Genomic DNA, 27,383 nt, shown 5'->3' with positions numbered 1-27,383 from the left:
GACCATGGGAGAGGGATAAGTCATTAAATTGTCATGCTCTACGTAAACATTTGGCGTGCCAATAGAAGTTCTAAAATCAATTGAAGAGTGCTCTCGAATTCTCGAGGTTAATGTATTGGTTTTTTAGTTTTGGGCTTTTGGCCTTGGGTGATAAGCTTTAAAGTTGGTTAGGGTCGGTTTAAATCCAACCCATAAAAAAGAATCCGATCCGAATTTCCATGATCCATAGCTAAAACCCTTGAAACCCCGAGAGGTTCAAAATATCAAAATGACAAACACATCCCATCACCAAAACAGAGCAGATTCATCTCTATGTTCCCCTCTTCTTCTCTACAATTTTCTTTCCAAACCCCAGAAAATCCCATCTCTCTCTCTCTCTGTATGTTTTGATGCAGAAATCTCAAATTGAAAAGAACTTCAACAACCTGAGATGAAAGCATTAAGAGCTTTGAGAGCTCTGAGAGGCCTCAAATCTCTCTCTTCAACAACCCACAAAACCCATCTCAAGTTCACCTCTCACTGTCGATTCTACGCAGCCCAACCTCAAGAAGACAATCCCAACAACCCCATTGAAGACGAAGACACACCTGTCTTTGATAGCAGCCATTATACTTTACTTACCATTGATTCTGACTCTGCTACCAAATCTCAACAGAAACCCACATGGAACAAGGCTTATCGAGCCAAAGCTGATCGGATAGTCTTTGGAAACAATAGCCAGAAGTCAATTTCTCGAATTACCCAATAAGAAGAAGAAGAAGAAGAGAGACTGCGAGCGACATTTCTTGCGAAAGCTCTACTTCAAGCAGCCTTACAGAGGCCTGATGAGGTCGAAGAAGAGGATATGGTTATGAAGGAGGAAGACCAGAAGTAATTGTCAGTTGGAATTATTGGAGCTCCCAATGGTGGAAAATCTGCTTTGACCAACTTCACGGTTTGACCAACTTCACGGTTTGACCAACTTCACGATTCTTCATCTTATAAACTAGGGTTAGAAATTTCAGAATTGGCTGATTTTTGGTGAGGATGATTTTCTCACCATAGAGATCATCCTCACAAAAAATCAGCCCATTCTGAAATTTTTAGCTCATATAACACAAAATGCTTTGTCTAGAATGTTTAGGATTTTGTCAAAAGAATGCCACCCTATATATATATATAGGGTCGGGTTCCTGCGACACACATTGCGACACACATATAGACAACGTGTTTGTCTTATATGGGCAAAAATGTTTGGAATGGGCTGATTTTTGTGAGGATGATCTCTGTGATGAGGGGATCATCCTGGCAAAAAATCATCACATTCCAAAACTTGTAACCCCATCAAAATTGATTTACAAAAATTGGACGGTCTATAATTTTTCAATAAAAATTGGACGGTCTAGAAATTTCATAATGAGCTGATTTTTGGCAAGGATGATCTCCTCACCATAGAGATCATCCTCACAAAAAATCAGCCCATTCCAAACATTTTTGCCCATATAAGACAAAACACGTTGTCTATATGTGTGTTGAAATGGTTGTCGTTTAAACCTGACCCATATATATATATATATATATGTGGGTCCCGTTATTTAGCCAACATTTTGGCAAACACTTTTTCAAAACATGGGTTAGAGGTCTTGGAATGGGCTGATTTTTGGTGAGGATGATCTCTTCGGTGAGGAGATCATCCTCACCAAAAATCAGCTCATTCCAAAACTTCTAGCCCCAGTTTACAAGTTGAAAAATCATGAACCGTCCTTTTTTTGTAAACCATTTTTGATGGGGTTAGAAGTTTTGGAATGGGCTGATTTTTGGTGATGATGATCTCCTCACCGTAGAGATCATCCTCACCAAAAATCAGCCCATTCCAAGACCTCTAACCCATGTTTTGAAAAATGTGTTTGCCAAACTGTTGGCCAAATAACGCTACCCTATATATATATATATATAGATTCCAGACCTGTAGGCCTGACTTGCAAGGGTGAGGCAAATGGCCTCTTAAAGCGCCATATCTCTCCCAAATCCCCCGGGCACATGCAATACCCCACAAACCACACATACCAAGTAAGCGGGGGGTAAATCCCTGTGGTGGCCAACGAGGGGATTGGCCATTGTGCCTCTTTATACAGTCTAATTGGGGATTGACTTATTTACATTTACTATTGTGTAATGCAATTCAATATATATATATATATATATATATATATAGGGTGACGTTCCTACGACCCCCATTACGACCTCCATCGCGACCCCCGATGTCAGTCGTTCGATTCGCACGGCATCTACGGTCCAGATCAACCGTTCGGTTGTAAATTAACGAAAATTCGTTATTTACAAACGCCTCCCCGTAAACAAAAACAAAAAACAGCTCTCATCTCTTCCAAACTCTCTTCCTCTTCGTCTTCTTCCAAAAAGAACAGATCTGAGATCGATCTTCGTCTTCTTCTTCACTCTCTTCCTCTTCGACAGATCTGAGATCTCCATCTTCGTCTTCTTCTTCACTCTCTTCCTCTTCGACAGATCGAGATCGATCTTCGTCTTCTTCTTCCTCTTCTTCGTAAAAAAAGAACCCAAATCTGAGTTCTTCTTCTTCCTCTTCAAACTCACATCACCGTCTTCCTCATCTCTCTCTCTCTCTAAGTCGTTGCGAAGAAACGAAGAGCTCGGCCGAACCCCAGCTCGACAGAAACCCAACTCGTCATCCCTCCCTCTGCTGGAAACGAAGATAGAACCTCCTCAAAGAAACCCAACTCGGCTTCGTCCTCATCTCTCTCCCTCTCCCTCTCTCTCTCCAACAGAAACCCTAAGGTAAACCCTTAAATTTTTTTTTTTTTCATATTTTTATTTCATTTGTTTTTTTTTTTATGTATCAATTATGAAAAATCATCGACAAATTTTGTTTTGAAAGCAAATCAAGATTGGCATAAACTAATACCTTCTTGACTACTTTTAGACTTTGCATGCTTAGAGTAACCATTACAAAGAAATCTCTTTTAGATCATCGGCTCAGCCTTTGTTGAGGCTAAAAAAAGGAATCTATGTTCACTCAGATGCTTCTTCGTATCTTTTAATTGTTGACTTCCAGTCTCTGTTCTACATTACCTTTCAGGAAATCTTCTTTACTTTGAGGATTGTAACTGCACATTTGTGTCTTTTGATCTAAAAGATCATTCCCAACATCAAACTTTGAACTGAATCGATGCAAATGTCCATTGAATCTGGTCAACAACTTGCGAGATAAATTTGAAGATTCAAATAAAAATGATTAAATTTATGAATATTTTAAATATACTTACTCAATCTTGGAGTTTTTAATCCAGCTGACTTCCATTGATTTTGGGCTGGAGTCACTTATGAGCTGAATTCAAAGTCGATTTGAGTTTTTACATATCTCGTCTCTACATCCTCCTGCCATCTTCGATTTATTTCGTAAAAGCTCTTTATGTTTTCAACTTGGAGTTTTTGTGTTGTGAAAATGACACCACTGTCATTAAATTTGTTAATGATAAATTATATATTTATTTTTTTAATTATGAAATTGGATTATTGATAAGATTGTATGTATTTTCTTTTCTTATATCTTATAAATTTAAGCATTGTAGTTGTACTTGTAATCTACTTGCATGCCTGAATTATATATATAGCTCAACCAAATATTCAAACCATGTTTTTTGGACTAATAAAATATGTCTCGTACTCTAAGAGTACCTTTCCCCATGACACTCATATTAACTCGATGAGTCAGATCTTTTAAACTGGTTTAAATATATTTAATGAATAATGATTTTCTAATTAGAAAGTCTTCACTCAATCAATATTCGGTATAGAAATTGCAATCAAAACATAAACTTTGCAATTCTTGTGATTTATTTTGTTGTAGAAGTCAATTTCGAATTAATTTTTTTAAACAGAATTTCAAGATTTAAATCGTCATTTATATGATTTCCCCAACAACAAAGCCATTGGTGGTTCGATTTCTGGTTTGGAGACTGTGTCTAGCCATGTGAAAGAGCAAAAAGCATCTCTTTTTACAAATTGTAAGCTGGGCCCTGCAATGGAGCCATCCATACCGCTGGTTTATAGCACACCAGTGCAAGAAATAGGATTAGATTGGGAACCAAAAATTACTAATCTTGTACACAAGCATTTTGGATTTTCATCCTTGAAGAGTTTCCAAAAGGAAGCTTTGGAGGCTTAGTTGGCTAACCAAGATTGTCTTATTCTTGCTGCAACAGGATCGGGTATGGATTTTTTATATTTTTATTTTAATTAAGTGAATTGGGTGGTTGTAATTGAGCCGGTAAAGTGGTATTTTTGCAGGAAAATCACTTTGTTTTCAAATTCTTGCATTATTGACTGGAAAGGTTGTAGTTGTGATTTCCCCCTTAATAAGCTTGATGCATGATCAATGCTAAAAGCTCGCAAAACATGGGGTATCGGCGTGCTTCCTTGGATCCGGACAAACTGACAGTAGCGTGGAACTGAGAGCATTGAATGGCATGTATGGGGTGATTTATGTTTGCCGAGGTAGAAGTGATTTTATCCTATAAGTTAGTATTTTGAATCTGAAAAATGTGTCCTTTAAGCAAGTCTTTTGAAGTAAACTATATTCTCTCTTTTCCAGACTCATAGAACCACTTCAGAGGCTCGCGAAAAATCGTGGGATTGCATTATTTGCCATTGATGATGTCCATTGTGTCTCTAAGTGGGGCCATGATTTTCGACCTGACTACAGGTTTGATTTGTGTTCTACCCAACTGGTTCCTTTGTTGTCTCTATTGCATTTGGCTGCATTTGTGTTCTACTCCATCATTAGTGCTAAAGTCACTAGAAGAGAAGGTAACAAAGATAAGTATTGGCAAAATGCAATGGTGTGCACGAGAAGTTAGATGAAACTAAATGATTGAAAATTTTTGCTGGCCTGCATGAATCTTTGTTTTTTTTTACCTAAGTTCATACTTTGTAGCAGTAATCATGCTATTAAGTCTTGACATATTTCCATGAATGTATTGACATATTTCATTCTTTTGGGAGTGAAATTCCCCAAAATACCTCTTTATTTTTATCTATAAAATAATTAATAAATATAAAATGACATTGTGGAAATTAATGCAGTAGTATTAAATAAAACATGTGGTGATAAACTCATTGCATCTAATTTTCAGTAATCCCTAATTAGTATATATGATCCTATAATTGCTTGTTAGAGTGTTTTGAGGTGTGCTTGGTTCCTCTATTCTGATGTGGTGATTCCAGCATAGACGATATTAGGGTGGGAAGTTGTGACTATTTCACCTGAAGAAGATTATTCCTGTTCACTGGCTCCTTGAGCAGATTTATTTAGTGTTGTAAAAGCTCATTCTTATGGTCCTATCTTATTCTTCTAGTTCTTCTCTATTTTGTCTAATTTAGTCTAGCCTGATGTCCCACCAATAAGTTCAACCTTATTCCTCATTGGAAGCCCATAGAATTTATCCCTAAACTCTCACACCAAGTGAACTTCCTCCGAAAACAAACCCTAACCGTTTAGTACTTCTAACGGCTAAAATCAGCCCAAGTTTTTTGAATTGTTGGTCGATTTGGGGACTATCTTAGATTGTCTAGTTTACTGATTTCCATGGTAATAATCTTATGCTGTTAAACTTTGAATAATGTTTAACCATCTATGTTGTAATTTAATTAAGTTTTTAGAACCACTTAAAATTTTAAGTTGTCTTAGTTATCGTTTGGATTGTTTTGATATGTTTCAAAAATATATGCTCATCAGCTATTAAAGCTGATGGAGATTGATTTAATCTGCAGGGAATGAACATAAGCCTAGAACGGCCTTGGAGGAGGGAAACCATGCATAATCTTGTTAAAAAAGCCACAGGCATTGACTTTATTGAATTGGGCAATGATGTTAAAGTTGCTAAAGAAGTTGCTGCAAGGGCACTTGGAATTGGTCATGACAGCAAAGACAGATCTTCCATTGAAGCATGCCCATCTGTGGGCCACGTTCTTAATGAGGTTAGCCTTCAAAGTTTCTACAACTCTCATAATTGAACTTCCAATATTTTCTTAGTTATTATTTTTTTTTCAATTTAGAATGAATCACATTTCAAAATTGATAATTATTGAGTTCTATGATTCACATAATCTTGTTAGTTAATTTCTTTTAATTACATAGAACTTCGTCTAGTTCTTTATTTTTATTGTTATGGGTAAGCTGGACTTGAACCCACAACCTCAAAGTTGTTTTGCAATGTGTCGAACCAACTGATTTGCTTCCAATTCAGTAAACTATGTGCACTAGCTTAAAATGAGAAATGGCTAATAAGGCCTTTCTTACCCAGAAGTTCTTTAAAGAGTATTATTATTTCAGTAGTAATTAAATTATATTCATTTTTTGATTGTTTTACAGCTCGATCATCGTATTCTAGCAACCACCACATTGCTTTCAATCTGTGGTTTGTGGTGGGCGACAAGAAACATGGACATACATCCTGCAGTGAAATCTTTAATTGGGAGCACCATGGGCATGGCTGGTCTTCAGGTTGTTTTGTGTTCACGTGTATTTAAAATGTGTCTTTCCTAGTGCCAATACGTTTTTTAAGTAATTACTTAGTAACTGTTTCCTTAATTTTATCATTATTGCAGGTCACACTGGGAATATCAACACTTCTCTCATTAGGCATTTATGAACATGGAAAGCCTCTATGATTTTTTGACAAGGCGGTGCTGCTGATGGGCAAGTATTTAAAGAGATGAAAAGGAAACCCGTAATCTATTGTTACTTGGTTCATTTGATGTTGTAGTTTTGTCGAAGCCAATTACAGCTACATTAGGCCTTTTTACCAGTTGGATATTTAATAATTTGTAAGATTTTGATTAATGGAAATACTTTTATAGAGTTCAATACAGAACTGCTGAATTGGGAACAAGTTGGAACTTCTCAATCTCTTGCTTGATTCGATTATTTGTTATTTCTTGGGTCTTTGTAACTAACAACGCATCACAGGGTAATTACTTATTATTATTTTTTTTTAATGTTGGGTAATTTTTGGAAATTTTGAATTGGTGTGTGCTTTTAGTTTTGGGTTGGGATCCGTTCACTCATGAAGAGTGAGAAAATATATTCTACCAACAGCAATATTGCTTTCCATAGGTTGTTTGTGGTGGGCCACAAGAAAATTGGACAAATATTGTTTGATTGAGAGTAGCATGGGCATGGCAACTCTTCAATTTACTGCCGAGAAGAATCCTCTAATTTCCCTCATCTCCCCCCTTGCTATAAGCCATCAAAGACATTCTTAAATGTTGAAAAGGCACATATTTTGCATTTTCATCCTTTTGTAATGTACAAGGCATTAATTAGTATATAATGCAAGACTTATATTTTAACACACTAGTGCCATATGAAAATTTTGCAACAAGTGCCTCTTGTTGATAATGATAAAACTTGATTAACCTGCTGAAACAAGTTGAATGTTTATAGATCTCATTCCATTCATCTCCACATGATTTAATAAATCAATGTGCTCAAAGATAACATTTATGTTTGACATACTCAAATAACAAAGGCTTAAGTAACATTAGGACATCCTAGCAATATAATAAAAAAGGTAAGTAGAAATTTTGTTGTTCTTAAGCTTCAAACAAACATCTCCACTAAATTTCTCCCCATGCATGCAAGTTATTTGTACATAAGCAGATGCTGCAAAAATTGGTAAGAAGGCAACACCTAGCGTCCTTGGCCACGCCCACGTCCACGTCCACGTCCATGGCCTCGACCACGTCCCAAAGCCCTCCCTGAAGAAAAAAAATAAAGACCAACATAGATTTTAAATAACAGGCACAATTGCAATTGAAAGAATGATGATTAGCTGCATATATTCTAGATGCCAAAATTCCATTCGCTACACACCTTTGAAATAAGCTTTGAATAATAAAACTTCACATATTTTACAAATGCTTTCTTATACTTTCCTTATTATTATTATTTGATAAATAAATAACATAACACACAACTATATAATGGAATGAAGGAATGTGATTCATTTAACCATAATTTGGGATCTCATAAGAAAATTAATGAAAAATTTTCAACTACTGAAGCAAGGGTATAGCCACCCAAAAAATATTACAACTACTAAAGCAAGGGTATAGCCACCCAAAAAATATAAATGTACCAAAGAAGATATAAATTGTTGCGATAGAAATATTTGAAGAAACATTTTGATGGGAAATGTGTGTGTAGATAGATTGCGATAGCAAAAGTGGAATTTTGTGCAGCCAACCCTGATACTTGGGATATAATGGGGTGGTTTTAGAACCCATTGTAGATTTAATATAATTGGTTTTCATAAACCAATGCTTTCGTAATTACGAAAGTATGAAACTGACGAAGGATAAAAAACTCCAATCACCGTCGAAGCTGGAATTTCTTAGAGGGAAATCCTAAAAAAGCCCTCATGCAGTGTGCTAATCCTAGAGATCCCAAGAGTTCCCATAAGACCAAATATAAAATCCTAGAACCAAACTTCATACTTTAATAACAAATATCTATCATTTATTTTACTCTTTGTAGTGATGCAACTAATCCTAATTCATCTCAGCCAACCATACTTCATATGTTGTTTTGACACTAAACATTAGAACCTTGAAAAGAGCTTTGCTAAGCATCTACCAACTTCCAATTTTGTTGGAAAATCAGATTTCTAGTAGAAAAAGAAAGACAACCACCAGAACTGTAATAACTCATAAAAGTCAATATAATACAAATTCAAAAGATAATACCTGAGATTGCTTTTTGTTTGCTTTAGCTCCCGTCCCTGCAATTTAAGAATTGTCCAAGGAGAATAAATGTACTAAATCAGAAATAAAAATTCTTGTGGATGGACAAAGCTTAAACATGCATTTACTTACACTAACCCTAAATTTTGTTTATCATTTCTAGTTTAAACGATATCTTCTTTAAGTTACTCAATTTAAACGACAACGACAAGTACAACAACACAAACAAGAAAAATGAAAGAAGCTGAGGAGGAAAGCAAGACAGATGGATGGAGATGGAGAAGAATCCAATCATCCAACCATGAAGATGAAGAATTGGTACCCCACCTCCACCTCCACCTCCAATTGTATCTCTCGTGTGCCCGCGTAAATACAATTGAGTTTAAAGCTGTGAAGATGGTGAGAGATACAATTGAATTTTCTCTTAATAGTTATTTCTTTTGAGTGGATTTGGTTAGAGAAATATTCAAATAATTGGACAAAAACTAGGAATATATGATGTTCTCTTGATCACAGAAGAAGACAACACCAATGTACACAAACACATGAAACAGTTCTGCTAGAACAAACAACAACACACTACAATTCCTTAAACATCTCCCCAATAATTCCTACAACATCTATGAAGAAAAAAAGGACCACAAAAAAAATGCAGTAGACATTGTAATTGGTCTATCCCAAATTATGGGTGGTATTTCAAGCTCCCTGATGATGAAGGATATGAATTGAGGTATACTTGGAAAAAAGGGTGAGTGAACACAAAGCCCAAATCAAACCAAACCAAATAAAAAAGGGGTTTACCAGAACAAACAACAACAGACTACAATTCCTTAAACATCTCCCCAATCATTCCTACAACATCTATGAAGACAATTCAGGCAATTTTCTCTCTCTCTCTCTGTTACTTGTTGCTGTAAAAATTCGAACTTTAGTTCTGTTTTTTGGTCTATGATAAGGTCCCAATAACTTGACTTTGGGACCGTAATTTCTCGGATTCTATCACATTATAAATGCTAATTCCTTTAAATAATTATAAAATTAAATTATTTATCCAAATTAATAGAGCTAATGAGATTTTATTGTTAATTGTAGATAAATAAAGCGCACGTGGAAGTTATCAAATCGCGAAACAATTACGGTTACAATATGCGGGTCGAAAGGAAGTTTCTAGAAAAATCTCGATCGATTTGGGCGCCACGTCACCGCGCCGCGGCTAGGCATGACCGCGCCGCGGTCATTTCGAGGAATTTATCCTCGATATTTTTACAGAAGCTTCTAGAAGCTTCGGTGGTTGTAACTGATTGGGTCATTTGAATCGAATTGTCCGCTAAATCACCCCGATTACCCGAATAAGAACATTATAAATTTGAGGGTTGATTTCAAAGAAGGGGTCCCCTCTTGGGTCCCTCTCCTTGCTCTCTTCTTCTCCAATTTTTGATTTCTTCTCTTTTAATTTTCTGTAATTTTTCCTTTTGGTGAGATCTTGAGTGTAGTGAGAACATCAAGAGTAAGCCATTGGCTCTATTGTAACTCTTTTGAGAGATCCATTCAAGAAGGAATCAAGTTGCATCTTCATCTTCTTCTCCCATCTTCTCTTTGCTTTTTAGTATTGTTGCAATATGATCCTTGCGATGATCGGCTAGATCCTCTTTAGAGAGATCAATGATGCCGAAGCAAGTTTATCCCTCTAATGTAGTTTTAATTCCTTATTTTGCTTACATGTTTACTATTCTAGAAATTCTACTTTGATTAGATGATCTACTTATATTTTTGATTCAAACTTTGATAGCCATTACTTAGATAAGCTCAAGAACGACTATGCTTTGTGAAGAATCTGAATATAAGCTAGGCAATCTCAATTAAATCTGAATTTTCATGAATGTCTCTTGGTTACCTTTAATAATTAAACCGCTCCACCTTCCGATCCATGAGCAATGACTTGCTACATGGATTGAGTTATTCTTAGAATTGATCTACATTATGGATAGTTTGCAAAAGCTGATTTGATTTCTCTAATCTCCCTTCCTTTTATCTTCAACCTCTAGTTTCTGTTTTAAATAGAATTGCAAGTTTATTTCCATCTTATTTGTGCAACAAATCAGTTTTGTTTTTAAATCAATCTGTTTCAAAGCTTTGTTTTGGTTTCTAATCGAATGAATCTTTGAATCTTCATTGTCCCTGTGGAACGAATTCGACTTGCCCAAAGTCTTAATTCACATCTTAATCTCTGCATCTCTATTGCAAGCTTTACAACCGATCAGTCTAATTTGTTGGGTTTTTATTGTTTGTTTGTTACAGAGTCTTGATGGTGATCTCATTGATTGTGTTTTATCTCATAAACAACTAGTTTTTGATCATCCTAAATTACAAGGACATAAACCATTGGTATAGTTGAATTGGTTTTTAGGCAAAAAAAATTAAAAAAACACATAGGAATTGCCATTCGAACTCATTTCGAATTAAACACATACGGATTGTAAAATTTTCAGTTAAACATACACAAAACTCAGCAAAACATGAAATTTAAAATATAAAAAAATTAAAAAAAAAAGTAATTAAGGGTTTCTGATTTCTTACCTTTGAGAGAGAAGAGAGTGAAGATGAAGATCGAAGTTTGTCGAAGAGGAAGACGTGTGTCTGTGTGTCGTCCGAACGCAGAGGGCAGAAGAAGAAGATGAAGGAAGAAGACGAAAGAGGGTTTCGTCTTGTCGTCGTTGTCGAAGAGGAAGAAGACGAAGAGAAGTCTGTGGAAGACGAAGAAGACGAAGAGAAGTCTATGTGTCTTCGAACGCGGAAGAAGACGAGGGCTTCGAACACAGAGAGAAGCAAACGAGGGCTTCGAACGCAGAGAAACGAGAAGGAAGAAGAAGAACTCAGATTTGGGTTCTTTTTTTACGAAGAAGAAGAAGAAGACGAAGATCGATCTCGATCTGTCGAAGAGGAAAAGAGTGAAGAAGAAGACGAAGATGGAGATCTCAGATCTGTCGAAGAGGAAGAGAGTGAAGAAGAAGACGAAGATCGATCTCAAATCTGTTCTTTTTGGAAGAAGACGAAGAGGAAGAGAGTTTGGAAGAGATGAGCGCTGTTTTTTGTTTTTGTTTACGAGGAGGCGTTTGTAAATAACGAATTTTCGTTAATTTACAATCGAACGATTGATCTGGACCGTAGATGCCGTGCGAATCGAACGGCTGACATCGGGGGTCGCGATGGAGGTCGTAATGGGGGTCGTAGGAACGTCACCCATATATATATATATATATATTTGGATAAGCATAAAACACGGAGAAGCATAAATAGGTAGTTCTGCAGGAGGAAAAAGGGTACTGACGATTCCCCATTACTGATATGAAGGAACTCCCATTGAACCAAAACATGAACTGTCTGATTACAATATTTTGGACTATAATCTCTTTTATAGTTTTCAAGGAGTGTAACAAAACTGTATTTTCTTTAATACGAGATTTAAGTTTCTTGTCGATCATGTATCATCTCCTTTTTGAGAAAGTCCAGAAACTCATTGTTCCCCTTCAACAATCAATAGTGTACGACCTAGTTATTTTACTGTTTTGTGTCCTCGACTAATGGCAATAGATTCTTCCAGCTCTACAATTAGGTGCATTTCAATCATTACGAATGATAAAATTGAAACCAGCTTGTTGCTCTTGTTTGTTACTTGCACCTTGAGCAATAACTTTAGTCACCCAATCATAGATCTTCCCTACTAAGAGCACATTTATGAGATTTTTTATTATTAGGGAATCAGATTTCTGGAGTTGAATGCCTGTCATGCTTGTCCAAGATCATTGCCATATTGATGCATGCTTGAGATCCACAAGTTATTTTTATTGAAAACCAAAGCACACCTGAACAATCACTATTGTCTACTGATACATGCTTTGGGTTCAAATGCTTTCTTTTGAAAACCCAAACACACTTATTGATTTTCTCCATGATTTTCCAGAGGTAAGAATCCTAGTAAATTTCTTTCTTCAAATTCCATTAGATGTGTCATAGAGGTATGAATGTGGGTCAGTGGGTCTTATTGATTTTCTCCATGATTTTCCAGAGGTAAGAATCTTAGTAAATTTCTTTCTTCAAATTCCATTAGATATGTCATAGTATCCCAAACACTATTAATTTGGAAACCACTTGCTTTGTTGGTGCTACCTTAATCGACCACAAAGTTTGTGACCATGATTCCTCCCAAAAATTATTATATGTTTCATTTACTACTTTGCGTAAAGGGTGTTCTTCTACTCTCTCTGTGCTTTTTTGGGTACTTACTCATTTGCATGAAGTGTTACTTTTATGTGGGAGCTGAAGGCATGGGACAAACGAAAATATTTATTATCCAAGACTTGGGATATAAGGAATTAGGCGATTTAATGAATTTTCATTCTAGCATGGAAAGAAAGGCCCGCCCCGTGTTTTTATAGCCTTTGTTTCTCTTGTAGGCTGGTCTTCTCGTCCTCCTTTATTTCTCTTCTTACTAAAATTGCTTTATCTATAAGATAAAGGACATTCCCACAGATTTACGATGGCACTTTTTGGACCAACATACCATGAAAATATTTTATTTTATTTTTTTATTCATTTATTATTATTATTATTATTATTATTATCATATTTTTGTTTTGATAAGTGTAGATTTTATACCTTTGCTTGTTTCATAAAGAATACGAAAGTAAAAACTATGAACTAGAAGTTCTTGGGTAGTCTAAAAAGTTTCTGATGGTTCTCTTGTTCCAAATTCCACGAGGAGGTGAGTCACATAGTTACTTTTTTTTGTTCTCTATTATTACTTGTCCTCCCTTTTTTTTTCTCTCTTTCTTATTTTTCCTGATAATGGGAACCCTCGTTAAGTTGCCAATGGTCACTACTCTTTTGGTGGGTGCGTTGGACTTGAACCCCGATCTCAAAGGTACATTGCAATCTATCAATCAGTTGAGCACTGGATTCAGGCCCTCCTTGACCACTACTTGCTAATTGATTCATCCTTCTCCACACAAGGAAAGGGGTTGAAGTAGTAGAGAAGTAGACTGTCGTTTGTAGGACAGGATAAGGGAGATGTCAAGAAGTCACTCTGCAGGAAAATTACTAAGAGAAAGAAATGTATTCCGTTCTCTTTTTTCTTGTGGCTGAGTTTAAGTCAATCAAGATGAAGACCTTTGTTCCGTTTCCCCCTTGAACGAATAAATTGGTTTTCATTTGTGTTTTTTTTTCCTTGATAATTTTATGCTGTGAAGGAGAAGAGTTAATCTGATCCATGTTAATATTCTTTTTGAAAGATGAATTGGCATCCATATAGTTTACCAAGACATTGTTATGACAATAGCATTCACTAACACCTAAAGTGGTAGTTTGTCTTATAGAACCTATCTGAATGTGTTCATATGATTTCAAAAAGATAATTATGTTATCAGATTATCTCTAATGAGCTATCTTGCATTTACATATCTGGGAAATTGTCCTTTGTTAGAAGGAAAATGTGTTATTATAAATACTAATATTATCATGCTTGATATGCTGGTCATTTAGTTGTATCTATTATAAGCATCTACTGCATTTGTGAAATAGGTGGGAACCAAAGTTGCTGCTGTTTCACGGAAGACAAATATGACAACCCATGAAGTCTTAGGTGTAATGATCAAGAGAAATACTCACATAGTAAGTTCATTTTCTTGATTCCTCTATCGCTTTAAATGTCATGGTCAAGGAATTTCAGAAACCAAATTGTTGCATATTTTATATTATCTTGGCTGGTGATGATGGCCATGTACATGGATTGCATGTAGCCATGTATTCTGGATACTGAAAATCGATGCATGCATCACTATATACAGATTTCTTCTTTTATTGTCTTCTCACTTAGGAATAAAAGAAGAAATCTGTAGGTCTCCTAATACAAACCATATTGTAATAATTGACCTAGAGTGTGAATATTATTATTTGATGTCATCATTAGAAGAATACTACTTTTGAATGAACCATGAAGCATCAACCTTCTATTCCAAAAGTACTATAAAGTCAAAACTGTTGAACTTGATAGAATGATGCAATTAGGAAAGGATCTTATGTCGTCCCACTTTCGAGCAGCCATAAAAGAAAATGAATCATTAGGCAATTGGCTTTGCTGCTAATATGTTAAATTATGTCTTTCCTTTGGAGCTTGCTAGGTGGGTTTGGCTATGGAATTGAGATGTTTTGTTCACAATTTTTTTAATTTTTATTTTTATGGATAACGAAATTTATCGAATAAGTGGTTGAGAACACCAACTAAAAGTACAACGACAACGATCATAAAAAGCGAGAACTACTAACATGAAATACTACAAACCCAATCCCATCTAGCCACAAAAGAATAAAAAAACACACTACTGAACTCAAAGAGAACTTCGGACCATAAAAAGAGACACGAAAGCACTAAAAAGGACACCTCTGAAGCCGCCAATTCTTTCCCTTCAAAATGCTTGTTATCACGTTCCTTCCAAATAACCCAAACAGGGTAAGCCTCCACAACACTCTTTTAGCATCACTAAAAGAACCACCCCACTCTTGCCAACAAGGCATTAACAGAGGCAGGGGACACCCTTCTATACCAAACCTGTTAAGAAAGAAACTCCAAACTTGTCTTGAGAAAGTACAATGGAGAAGAAGATGATCAATGGCCTTCTCGAATCCTAAGCAAAGTAAGCAAACATTAGGCCCTCGAACACCTCTTAACATCAACTGATCCATAGTCAAAGTCTTCCTCTGCACCGGACGCCAAATGAAAAAGGATATCTTTGAAGGTACATTCTTACCCCACACTTCCTTTGATAGGAAATTAGAGACTGTAATCATCATCGACTCATAAAAAGAGCTAACTGAGAGTAACCTTGAAGGACTACCCCTCCAACAACGAGTATCACCCATCTCAATGATAATGTCACACATTCTAGACACTGAAGTAGTGCATACACCCCTTCCATCTCCCAATCATTTAGATTCCTTCTAAAGCCAAGATCTCAACCTCCACTTCCCTTAGCTTAGGTAAGAAAATAGTGCATTGATAATCCTCTCTTTGTGGAAAGAAATACTAACTGTGGAAATTTCAAGTTGAATGAAGTATCCCCACTCCAAATATTTTTCCAAAACCGTACTCTTTCCTTTGAACCTATCACGAATCTAATTCTCTGGCAAAACTCCGGAAGAATCTTAAGAATTCCTTTCTAGACCTCACAACCAAAGGATAATTGTGTACCTTTACTAGATTTTTGGAAATCCCAAGTTGAGTGAAGTCTCCTCACTCCAAATATCTTCTCAAAACCATACTTTTTCCCCCGAACCTACCACGAATCTAATCCTCCGGCAAAACTCCGGAAGAACCTTAAGAATCAACCAAAGGATAGTTGTGTTCCTTTACTATCCCAACTGAACGGCTTCGCCCCAAACTTTGCTTCAACCTCCTTCCTCCACAAACTATTGACTTTCACGCCAAATCTCCACAACCACTTTCTCAAGCAAAGTTTGATTCATTACCCCGAGTCTCCTAATTCCAAGTCCCCCTTGCCTTAGGCTTACAAACTTTTTTCCAACTCACCAAGTGGTACTTCCTTTTGTCAAACTTGTCATGCCACAAAAAATCATGAAATAACTTTTCCAACCTTTCTTCCACATTCCGGGGCATGGTGAAGAGTGAAAGGAAATAGATCGGTATACTTGCCAATATATTCTTGATGAGTGTCAACTTCCCCCCTTTCAACAAATACCTTGCTTGCCAAAACCTCAACCTTCTACTAACTTTTCCACCATCGGATCCCACAGTGCTTTACTTTTGTAAGCCGCTCCCAAAGGTAAACCCCAGTAAGTTGTTGTAAACACTCCCATTTGACAGCCCAAACAAGCCACCAAAAAATGGCCACTCGGAACTTGTCCAACCTCAAATACCTTACTCTTGCAAAAATTTACACCCAAACCTGAAGTTGCTTTAAAACAACACAACAAACCCCTTAGAAAATCAATCTGCTTCTTAGACACATCCACAAACACCAAAATATCATATGCAAATTGTAGATGAGAAATCACTGGCCCGCCTTGCCTCGAAGAAAAACTAACAAGATCACCATTCTCACCTACCTTACCTAGCATTCTACCTAAAGTATATGCTACAACTAAAAACAAGAAAGGCGAAAGAGGGTCCCCTCGCCTAAGACCTCTCAAGCTCCTAAAGAAACCTTCAGACGTACCATTCACCAAAATCGAAAAAGATCGAGGAAACACACAACATCACTCAAAGGATCCATCTGTCCCTAAAACCCATGTGATGGAGCAAGTACCTGAGGAAGCTCCAATTGTTCACAATTTACCCCAGTTGGATTCGTTTCCAAGATTCAAATTCATAGCTACTTTTGTTTGGGATTCCAAGATCTTTTTGAAAGTTTCCCTCCTTGCCTAAATGCTTTGTCAGATTATTTTGACAGTCAACTACTTGATCAATTAAAAGAGAATCATTGTAGATTTTTTTGCTCCATATGCAAAGGTTAACAGATAACCTAATAACAAACTTCTGCTTCTTTGTGATCTTGCTAAAGAATTACATGCCTTTATTCTTTCTCTCTAGTATATATGGACTTCGCAAAAGTTGGTTTTAAATCTCTTTAGTATTTGGTATGCTTGGTACTGCTTCTCCCAGAGGGCGGTTGGTTTGGCGATTATTTCCCATTGCAATTCTTTGGGTCTTTGGAAGGAAACGAGTTGAAGAGCTTCATGACATCATTATTGATGTTAAACTTATATTATGTCAATGGTCTTAGTTTTCTATGGATTGCAAGGGTTTCTTTTTTGAGGATTTTGTTTTTAGTTGGGATATCATTGTAAATGGGTAGTACAATTGTATTCTATTTTCTTTGTTGATCCACAGTAAGTCCCCTCAACTTTCTTGGCCTCTTTGTACACTTTTTTGGTCATTAAATTTATAAATTCATACTTATTTAAAAAGTGCTTTAAGTCTTCCTTTGCAACTAGACCTCCCACTAGCTTCTACCACTTTTAAAGGAAGCAACCTACAAAAAGCAGTCCACATAATTTTTATCCTTACATCACACATCTTCTCAAAACTCAACTTAACCCTTTCTCTCAGCCTTATTTGTACCCTTATGAGGCTATGTTATCCTCATTATTTTGGTTTTCTTGCAAGATAACTGAAAATGTACCATATCCATGTTGAAGCACATTCACGGCATATACATTGGGCATTTGTGAGAAGGGGCTAGCATGCTTTTGTTTATGTTTTTATGGAGGCTCCATTATTGCTTTGTTTTTCCTATTAATGTTTTCCTCAATTTTTTTGCTGAAATTATTACATAACAAAAAGGGAAAAGTACATTTTCCTAGTTTATTACATAATAAACATCCTTTTTACAATATTATTCTGTTACGTTTCCTATCCATATTACTACTGGTGTGAGTTAGGAGTAAACCATCTTCGGTGTTTTGTGCTTGCGACTTCAGTGTTTCCTTCAGCACATTGAACTGATTACTTGCACAGTGTTTCTTTGACACCCCAGGACTCATGTTAAAGAGTAGTGGATACCCTTGCAAAACTGATGTGAGGGTTCGAGTGGAAAGCGCTTGGAGCTCAGTCGATCTATACGATGTGCTTATAGTTATTTTTGATGTCAATCGGCATCTTACCAGGTAAGAGATTATTCTATTGAACCTTTCCATTTTCTGGACGACTGTTTATTTGCTTGTTTATTATGCTTTTTATTTTTATTTTTAAACACATTTCCTCCACGGTTTTGCAGCTGAGTCATTAAGTTATTTCAAAGCTTCTGATTCTTTTTTGGGCCACTTTCCAAATATTTCAGAATTCTTGATGACAACTGATCTTTGTTATATATTTTATATATATAAAATATTTTGCGTCCATTGATAACTTTCCATGTTGCATGGTAGCTTAGGTTTGATATACAGAGATTCCTATCATATCACCTGTTCATGTGCTTAAATTGAGAGATTCTATTGCCTCACCAACTTTTGCTAACGCCACCCCAATTCATAGTTAAATCACCAAAGAATTAGTACACGTCTTGGGGTGGCATTAGCAAAAGTTGGTGTGGCAATATAGTCTCTCTAAATATATCTTCGCTGTTTGTTAGAGCTTTAATTGCACTTTTCAACTCTCTGACTTTAGCTGCAAACTGACGCATGCATTCATGTCATTTGAGTCAATGGGGTACCCATTTGTTTTCATATCTTTTGTTTGCAATAGTATTATTTATATCAAGGATCTCTTGACCAATTCTTCTTACATTTATGTAGGCCAGACAAAAGGGTGATACAATTGATTAAAAATTTGGGAGTACAAGAACACCCAAAACAAAAGAGGGTGTTGTGCATGAATAAGGTTGATCTAGTTGAAGAGAAGAAAGACTTGTTGAAGGTTGCCAACGAATTTGGAGATCTTCCTGGATATGAAAGGTCAAATTCTTTATTTATTTATTTTCCTTTGGATAATTAGCCAGTTATCTTCTATATGTGTTAGTTTTTGATCCCTTCTTCATATTTTGTAGATATTTTATGATATCGGGTCTCAAAGGTTCAGGAGTGAAAGATCTTTCTCAATATTTGATGGAGCAGGTCTGTAACCATCTTTTAATCTTAGCACTACATTCATTACCCATGGGCAATAGAGTTTTGGTTTAATATATTTGTCTATTTTTTGTTATTAATCTGATTAATGACATCAGTTTGGTTTTTGGAAGGTGGAAAATTTCCATCTTCCATCTTATTTTTGCCTTCAGGAGATAGATATCATTCTCTGGTAGATTTGTTTATTCTTAACCCAATAACAGACAATCCTTAGTTCCATTTTTCTTCTGGATTGTGCTTATAGAGAAAGTGCGAATCTTGCCAGTTGGCTCCATGCTTGGGAAGAAGTTGGCTCTGGTCTCATCATCCAAATTGCACAGATGCACTTGTTCCGATGAAAGACAAGCATGTTGAGATGTGTTCTGGGGAAACCATTCTTGGGGGTAGGGATAGGGGTAGTGGCGGGGGTATTCGGGGTGATGGGGGGTGGGGGTGCTAGAAGTTGATAGCTATTTTAGTTGGAAAGCGTTCTTGTGGAATAATGTACTTTGAACACGTATATTGAACTTTGGGGATCAAAAGAAGTTTTAGAGTCATAGAATTAGATTTCACATGGTTCCATGAAATATACTAAAATATTTCCATTTCCATAAGGCTCGACACGTAATTTAATCGACAATTTCTTTTGTTCATATTTCAATGGAAATCACGATTCATTTTCTAAGTATTTCGTTGAATGGTAAATTTTGACTGAAATAATCATCATATATAAAAGTGCATGATTTTTTTGGAGATATCTCGATAAACACTAATTTGTTCAAAATATTTCAAATATTAAGAGAACTTATAAAAATATTGTAAACCTAAAATTGCTTATTGCAAGGACTTGTAAATTACTATAACACTCCTTCATTGGTGGAAAAATATATTATCATTAATTAGGTATCTATATGTCATCTTATTTTTATGCATTCTAAGCATATTGATACGTTCATTAAGCATGTACATACAATTATCCATGTTCTAATTAGTTAAATAAAATAATGTATGAGTGTAGTAGAACTTATTAGTTTGTTCATTTAAGTGTATATAATTAATGCGACATTATTATTCTCATTTTCATGTAAATATCAAAACTGAAATTCAAAACCTTGATTAGATTAAAAAAGTACTTCTAATTTTTTTGTTACATGTTCAAAAGTATGTAACAGTGAAAGCATTTGTCTTAAGACCACTGGAGGTCATAGGTACTTGTAACCAAGGTTTAAATCACGTATTTTTCAAAAATTGAAATGGTACTGAAACCATTTCGAATGTTCTGAAACATTCACTTTAAATCATTAACTTGAGTTTTTAGTCATAGGTAAATATAGATAACTATTTTTTAGTGTTTAAATATAAGTTAGAATTGCAAATCACATTCTTTGACCTCAGATTGCAGTAGAAATGCATCAAAATGTATTGAAACAAACTTAGGAACCTCAAAACGAGTCTTTGAAGCCACAAATTTGTTTAAATATTAGCAAACAATTTCTTTTATTTATTTATTTTTGATTTTTGCAAATGGATATGCTTTGCGAAACATTCAGAAATGTCACAATGTTTCATTCTGAAATGTCAACAAATTGGAATGTTCCACTGAAACAGAAAGAAACTTTGAACCATGCTTACATAGATCCCTCTGACCCGCCTCTTATTCTGTATAAGTTCAAAAATTTTATTTTGATCAAAATAATATTTTTTTATTATAATTTTACACAATTAAATTGGAATGCAATAACTAATTTTTGATATAGTTTCTTCATAATGTCTTCAATTGAGTACTAATTTATTAATTTTTAGGCACCATTCATAATTACTAGTTGATATTTTGAACTCCAAAATTTTGTGGAAATGAAAAATAATCAGGTAATATTTCCTTTCCATCTCCCCTATATAAATGGAAAGAGTTGTGCTGGGGTGACACAAAGGGAGACACGGGTGACACAATGACATGGTGTCGTGCACATTACAGTAGATGCGTTTCCACGAGATACAAGTAAAAAGCATCTACGGTTATGTGCGCGCCACCACATCATTTGTGTCATCCTTGAGTTTCCTTTTGTGTCATTCCAGCTTTTTCCAAATGGAAATATTTGCAATCATTTGTGGATATGTATGTTTTCTAGACTTTCAACTGCTTAGAAAGATTTTAAGATTGCCTATTAAAATGACTTTCTATATCTTTTTCTCCATCACCTTTGTTGTCTAGGTCTTAGTAGGGGTAGTAAGAAAAGATATGAACATGCCTTGACTGAAGATATGATTTATGATAAGAGTTAAATGGCGAAATAAGATTAATATTGTTGACGTCATTAGTTGGCATAAGGTGTAGATGATGATGATGATGGTCTTTGCTGTCCATATAATACAACTTACTCTCGCACTTCAATGTTTATTCACCCTTAGGCAGTTAAGAGACCCTGGGATGAGGATCCTACAGTTATGAATGAAGATATTATGAAAAGCATATCGTTGGAAGTTGTCCGAGAAAAGATGTTACACCATGTTCATCAGGTCTGGTGTTTTATTTTTCTATCTTTAGATTGTAAATGTGTCTTCTTCTCTTTGCCAAATTTATCATCATTGTTCCCTGTTTCAGGAAATTCCTTACACTTTGGACCATCCTTAATTGATTGGAAAGAATTAAGAGATGGGTCTCTCAGGATCAAGCAACATTTTATCACTCATAAACAAAGCCAGCGCAAAATTCTTGTGGGGCAGAATGGCTCTAAAATAGGGTAACATAGCTTACCATCATGTTTTCAATATTGTCTTCTTGTGGCTACTGCTTAATACCATCCAAAGTACTTCATTGATTTTTAAGATGACTCTTTTATCGATTCATTATCATAAAAATGAAAATCCCACATTTGTTTAACAATAAAGTGCTTTGGTTTCATTCTTAGTATGAGTTGTGGTCAGATTCCTAGTGATCTATAATATGCGTCTGCACTGCAAACCGGTTTCAGGGCTTATTTGTACATGTATGGTACTCGTTTTAGTGTTACTGGAGAGTAAAATCAAGCTGGGGAAACTAGGGTTTCAAGGTTTGGAGGTCTGAGAGGTAGAGTGGGAGAGAGTTGCTCTCATCTCATCAGCTGACGTTGGCATTCGTGAACCATGTTAAATCTTGTTATGTTTTGTGTTCTTCCTTTTATTTTTATATATATTGCCTTTCGTAATTTGATCTAGGATTTCATGCTTACACCTATAAAAATCAATCATTCATGCTCACAAAGGGTATATTTCTTGTGGTAACCACAGGAGAATAGGAGTGGAAGCGAATGAAGAGCTGAGGTCAATCTTCAAGAGGGATGTGCATCTCATCCTCCAACTCAGAGTTGCTTAAAGCGCAAGCCTTTGGATGAATAAAATCGGTCTTGGTGAGTCCACTGTTCCTATTGTGCTCTGTTTACCGTTCAAAGGGAATTTTGAATTAAGTGGATTCATTGGCTTTGTGACTGATGGCAAAAACTGAGCACGACTGCTGCCATCGATGGTTTACTAGGATGATGGCTATACTTCACCCTGAACCCCGACAACACCATGGCCCTATCCTTCCTTCCCCTTGTACTCCAAGAATATGAGATGGGTTCTCTCTTAGTTTTCTCTTTTACATTTCCATGTATTCATGTAGCATATTCTGGAAAAACCTAAATCAGGTTCTTTCTGTGTTAAATTTATGTTTGATGTTTTCAATGCTCTAATAAACTGATCATCAATACATTTACTTTACCAAATTAAAAAAGGATAGAAGAGTTCATGTTGAGTTATATCTTTTAAGATAAGTAGACTGACTTACAGGAAGATGCATCGGTTGAATTGTAAAAATGTAGGAATAACTCAAATTGTTTGATGAACTAACGGAAAATCAATTGAGATGGTTTGTTTGATGGCCAAATCTAACGTGCTTTCTAGTTTCTATTTTCCACTTTTCAAAGAGTGCTTCAGTCAAGGACTAAATTGAAAGAAAAGTTAGCACCAAAGACTGTTACGTAATTTTCCCTTTTTAAAATGGCCAAAGGCAAGGGCTGTATCAATACAAGTTGAGGCCTAAGGCGAAATCTTAAAACAAGGATTTTTTTTATATTATAATATGTAATATATTTATATAAATAATAATAATAATTATCTATTAAATTTTTTTTTTTTACTTCTTATTTTTTGAGATGCAAAATTATTAATTAAGCTTTTATATTTAAATTTTCATAAGCAAGAGATTCCAATAAAAAATTATTATGACCTAATGTTTTGTAAAATTCTAATCAAAGTAATTATCTTGGCAGTTCCGTTTTTAAGTCTACTTATTTTAAAATTAGAATCGAAATATGATACTTATAGTTCTAACTTTTAAGTACGTTAAGTATAGAATTGGAATCGATTCATAGAAATCCGTACTGATATTAGGTGGATTTGAATAATTATTATTATTATTTAATTTTAATTTTAATGTGGAAGAGGTCACAAATGAAAGATAAAGATAAAAGAGTATGATTTTTTTTTTTGGGGGGAAAACAAACAAATTTGTGGGTTCTAAGAGATCTTGGGATATTATCTCTACTTTTTAATTAGTATTTTAAATTATTAAAAAAAAAAACTCTTAAATCCCATTTCCTAAGGGGTTTAATAATAAATAAAAAGAAAAAATCTAAGAGATCTTATTCCTAGTTTTTAGTTAATTTTCTTTCTTATTTAAAAAAAAAAACACAAAAACTCCCAAGTTCAACTTTGAAGGGGTTTAAAAAAATTCGGATATGGAAATGGACATACTCATGTTGGGACCGTATCCGACCCGTTTTAAACCCTACGAAGAGGGTTTTAGTTTTACAGTATTTCAAAGAGGGCTTTAGTCTTTTATTAGTATTTCGACCCTAGAGTTTGGATTTTGAATTACCTCAGTAGTGATTATTAGCTCATAGCATTGTGAGCAAATTTGCTTACAGGCCATCACTATTTTGACATGTGGCGTTGATAACATAAGTAATAAGAAGGAGATTTCTCTCTCTTGCCTACACGTCCATTGTCTAGAAATCTTTATTTTTAGATTTCAAATCTTAAAATGTATTGTGGGATTCACATGGATTATCATATTGGCAATCAAACACCACAACCTTATAGGTTTCATGGTAAAAAAAAAAAAAACAAATTTTTTCGAGTTTGATCAATGGTGTTGAAAATTGACGGCTACCTAGCACTCAAATTTAAAATTAAAATATAATGGTAAAAAATAACTTTTTTAATTATTTAATATTTTTTTTTGTTTTAAAATTCTTTGAATTTCATAATCCACAACACTTTTGTAGTAGATCATATTTTTGAATGTAACAAGATGATATTATTAGGAAATTTCGATTTTTAACTATGGGCAAGAGAGAAAATTTCTTTTATTATTGCTTGTGTCATATGTGCCACATGTCAAAACAGAGTTTGTTTGTGAGAAAAAACAATCACTCCCAACTGTTACTTCAAATGATGGGTCCATATTGTATGGAAAAAAAATGGGTACAATTTCCACCTAGGTTACCATCTTCAACATGCAAGTCGTGATGACTACGAAATAGAAAAATGAAAAAAAAAGGAAGATAGATACGACAAAAAGACCAAAAAGACTTGCAACTTGCTTACCAAAATATACACATCATGTAGAGAAAAAGATGGAATTTTGTTCTCACCCCTAAGATTACTCTAGTCGTTCCTCCAAATGGAAAAAAAAGGGTATAAATAATATGGCTACTATCTTCTTCAACATGCGATGATTATGTTAAATCAATTGAATTCATATTAGTAATAGGAGAAGAAAAAGTTAGAAGTCAATGTGAAAAATTAGAAAGACTCATATTTTTGAGAATTTTTCTACAAAGTTATATGAACTTACCTTTAAAAAAATATATATATATATATATAGGGTCCCGTTCAGCACCCTTAGTTTTACCACACACTTTAACAAACGCGTTTTGTCTTACATGGGTTAGAAGTTTCGGAATGAGCTGATTTTTGGTGAGGATGATCTCTATGGTGAGGAGATCATCCTCACCAAAAATCAGCTCATTCCAAAACTTCTAACCCCATCAAAATTGATTTACAAAAAATGGACGGTCCACGATTTTTCAACGTGTAAACATGGGGTTAAACATTTCGGAATGGGCTGATTTTTGGGGAGGATGATCTTCTAATCATAGAGATCATCCTCACCAAAAATCAGCTCATTCCAAAACTTCTAACCCATGTAGGACAAAAAACGTTTGTTAAAGTGTGTGGTAAAACTTAGGGTGCTGAACATTTCCCATATATATATATATATATATATATAGAACGGATCAAGGGACATATGTAAAAACAATGTAATAATAACAAAATTTCAAAATATGGGTTAGAAATTTTAGATTGAGCTGATTTTTTGTGAGGATGATCTCTATGATGAGAAGATCATCCTAAAAAAAAAAAAAAAATCAGTCCAATCTTAAACATCTAACCCCCATCAAAAGTGATGTAGAATGTAGACCGTCGATTTTTTATCAATAATTTTAAAACCGCTTTTGATGGACTTATAAATTTTAGATTGAACTAATATTTTGTGAGGATGATCTTCTTATCATAGAGACCATGCTCACAAAAAAATCAGCTCAATCCAAAACTTTTAACCCATATTTTGAAGTACCATTATTTATATATATAGTGAGGCGTTTGGCAACCAACGTTAGGGAGCTACACATTTGTCCTATGTGGCTTAAAAGTTTCAGATTCAATTATTTTTATTTTATTTTATTATAGTGAGGATGATCTCTATGGTGAGGAGATCATCCTCACCAAAAATCAGACGAATCTGAAATTTCTAAATCCATTAGAAGTGGTTTACAAATTTTTGGTAAAAAATGGATAATTCACAATTTTAAACTTACTTTTGATGGACTTAGAAGTTTCAAATTCGGCTGAGTTTTGATGAGGATGATCTCCTCACCATAGAGATCATCCTCACCAAAAATTAGTTTAATCCGAAACTTTTAAGCTACATAGGACAAACGTGTTGGCTCCATGTTGGCTCCTTAACGTTGGTTGCCAAACCTGACTCATATATATATATATATATAGAAATTTTAAAGAATAAAAAAAAAATTCAAAGGTTATTTTTCATCGTTAAATTTTAAAAGCCGTCAATTTTCAAAACCTTTGATTAAGTCCAAAATAAAATAAAAAATTGTGAATTCCTCTTTCATATATGAATTTTTACATGGAATCACGAGGGCTATGGTGTTGGATTGCCAATTTGGTAATCCATTTGAGCTCAATGACCTTTAGTAACATTTGAAATCTTACTAAGTTAGTGAGGAAAGTGTTTATTCTTTTATTTAAAAATAATAATTTTGAAGATAATATGAGAAAACGTACATTTATCCAAAGGGTATATTTGTAATTTAAAATCATGATTAAAGGATTTTTAAAAATTATAAAATAAAAGAAAGGATATTTTCTAGTTTTGCAAACTAAAAACCATGATTATAGGGTTGGTGATTATAATTTTACTGGTTTTTACCAAATGACCTTCCCTATATCAAGTTTAAAGATAAAAATGATGGATTTATGGGACAGTTATGCTGAAGTGACCTCAAAGATTGACCTCATTACACACTTTGATGATGTGGAGATGTTTCAAACCATAGATACTTTTCATTGAGATATTAGTGGAAAGCGCCTACAATACATACACACCTCCACATAAGCAAAGTGCAAAATGAGGTCAATCTTTAAGGTCACTTTAGTTTTAATCTTTATGAGATCCAAATTTATTTGGTGTTGTGTGACAAATCAAAATTTTTTTTTTTTTGGAGCCCCGGGGGGTGGGGGGCAAGAGACAAATATCATATACATGGAAAATCATTTTTCCCGCTTTGTTGTATTTATTTTGCTGTCAAATATCGTTAAATTGGAGTTATCATATATCTACCATGAAAACTCTTGAGAATTTACTTGAATACCCCTAAAATCGAGAAATCTAAAATTGAACCTTA

The 27,383-nt window shown here is 34.8% G+C and overlaps 1 protein-coding gene and 1 pseudogene across 4 annotated transcripts; both read left to right on the top strand.

Moving 5' to 3' along the window:
• The first annotated feature begins 138 nt into the window (after window positions 1-138).
• Window positions 139-23,314, top strand: LOC147410958 (GTP-binding protein ERG-like; annotated as a pseudogene). The gene is made up of 8 exons (XR_015178340.1): window positions 139-934; window positions 14,338-14,427; window positions 18,290-18,438; window positions 19,066-19,224; window positions 19,317-19,383; window positions 21,784-21,891; window positions 21,977-22,115; window positions 22,642-23,314. The product of XR_015178340.1 is annotated as a GTP-binding protein ERG-like (transcript).
• LOC147410959 (lysine--tRNA ligase, chloroplastic/mitochondrial-like) lies at window positions 2,809-6,923 on the top strand. Of its 3 annotated transcripts, none has more exons than XM_086442275.1 (5): window positions 3,897-4,226; window positions 4,306-4,512; window positions 5,788-5,994; window positions 6,389-6,520; window positions 6,625-6,923. In XM_086442275.1, exons 2-5 carry the CDS (start codon window positions 4,501-4,503, stop codon window positions 6,685-6,687), a joined length of 414 nt encoding a protein of 137 aa, XP_086298401.1. In that variant the 5' UTR covers window positions 3,897-4,226; window positions 4,306-4,500; the 3' UTR covers window positions 6,688-6,923. The 3 variants fall into 3 exon arrangements, with proteins under 3 accessions (XP_086298410.1, XP_086298401.1, XP_086298418.1); XM_086442292.1 differs by adding an exon at window positions 4,610-4,720 and having other exon boundaries at window positions 3,897-4,512; XM_086442284.1 differs by having other exon boundaries at window positions 2,809-4,512.
• Window positions 23,315-27,383: the final 4,069 nt, after the last annotated feature.

Source organism: Akebia trifoliata, chromosome 1 (assembly GCF_017979445.1).
Source record: "Akebia trifoliata isolate Shusen 1 chromosome 1, ASM1797944v1, whole genome shotgun sequence".
NCBI classification, from domain to species: Eukaryota; Viridiplantae; Streptophyta; class Magnoliopsida; order Ranunculales; family Lardizabalaceae; genus Akebia; species Akebia trifoliata.
Note: the sequence above shows the minus strand (reverse complement) of the source record. Positions and strands in the feature narration are given on the sequence as shown.

Coding starts and splice junctions, on each gene's coding strand:
- LOC147410959 (XM_086442284.1), top strand. Junction 5,995..6,388: donor TGGGCCACGTTCTTAATGAG/GTTAGCCTTCAA, acceptor ATTGTTTTACAG/CTCGATCATCGTATTCTAGC. Junction 6,521..6,624: donor TGGGCATGGCTGGTCTTCAG/GTTGTTTTGTGT, acceptor TCATTATTGCAG/GTCACACTGGGAATATCAAC.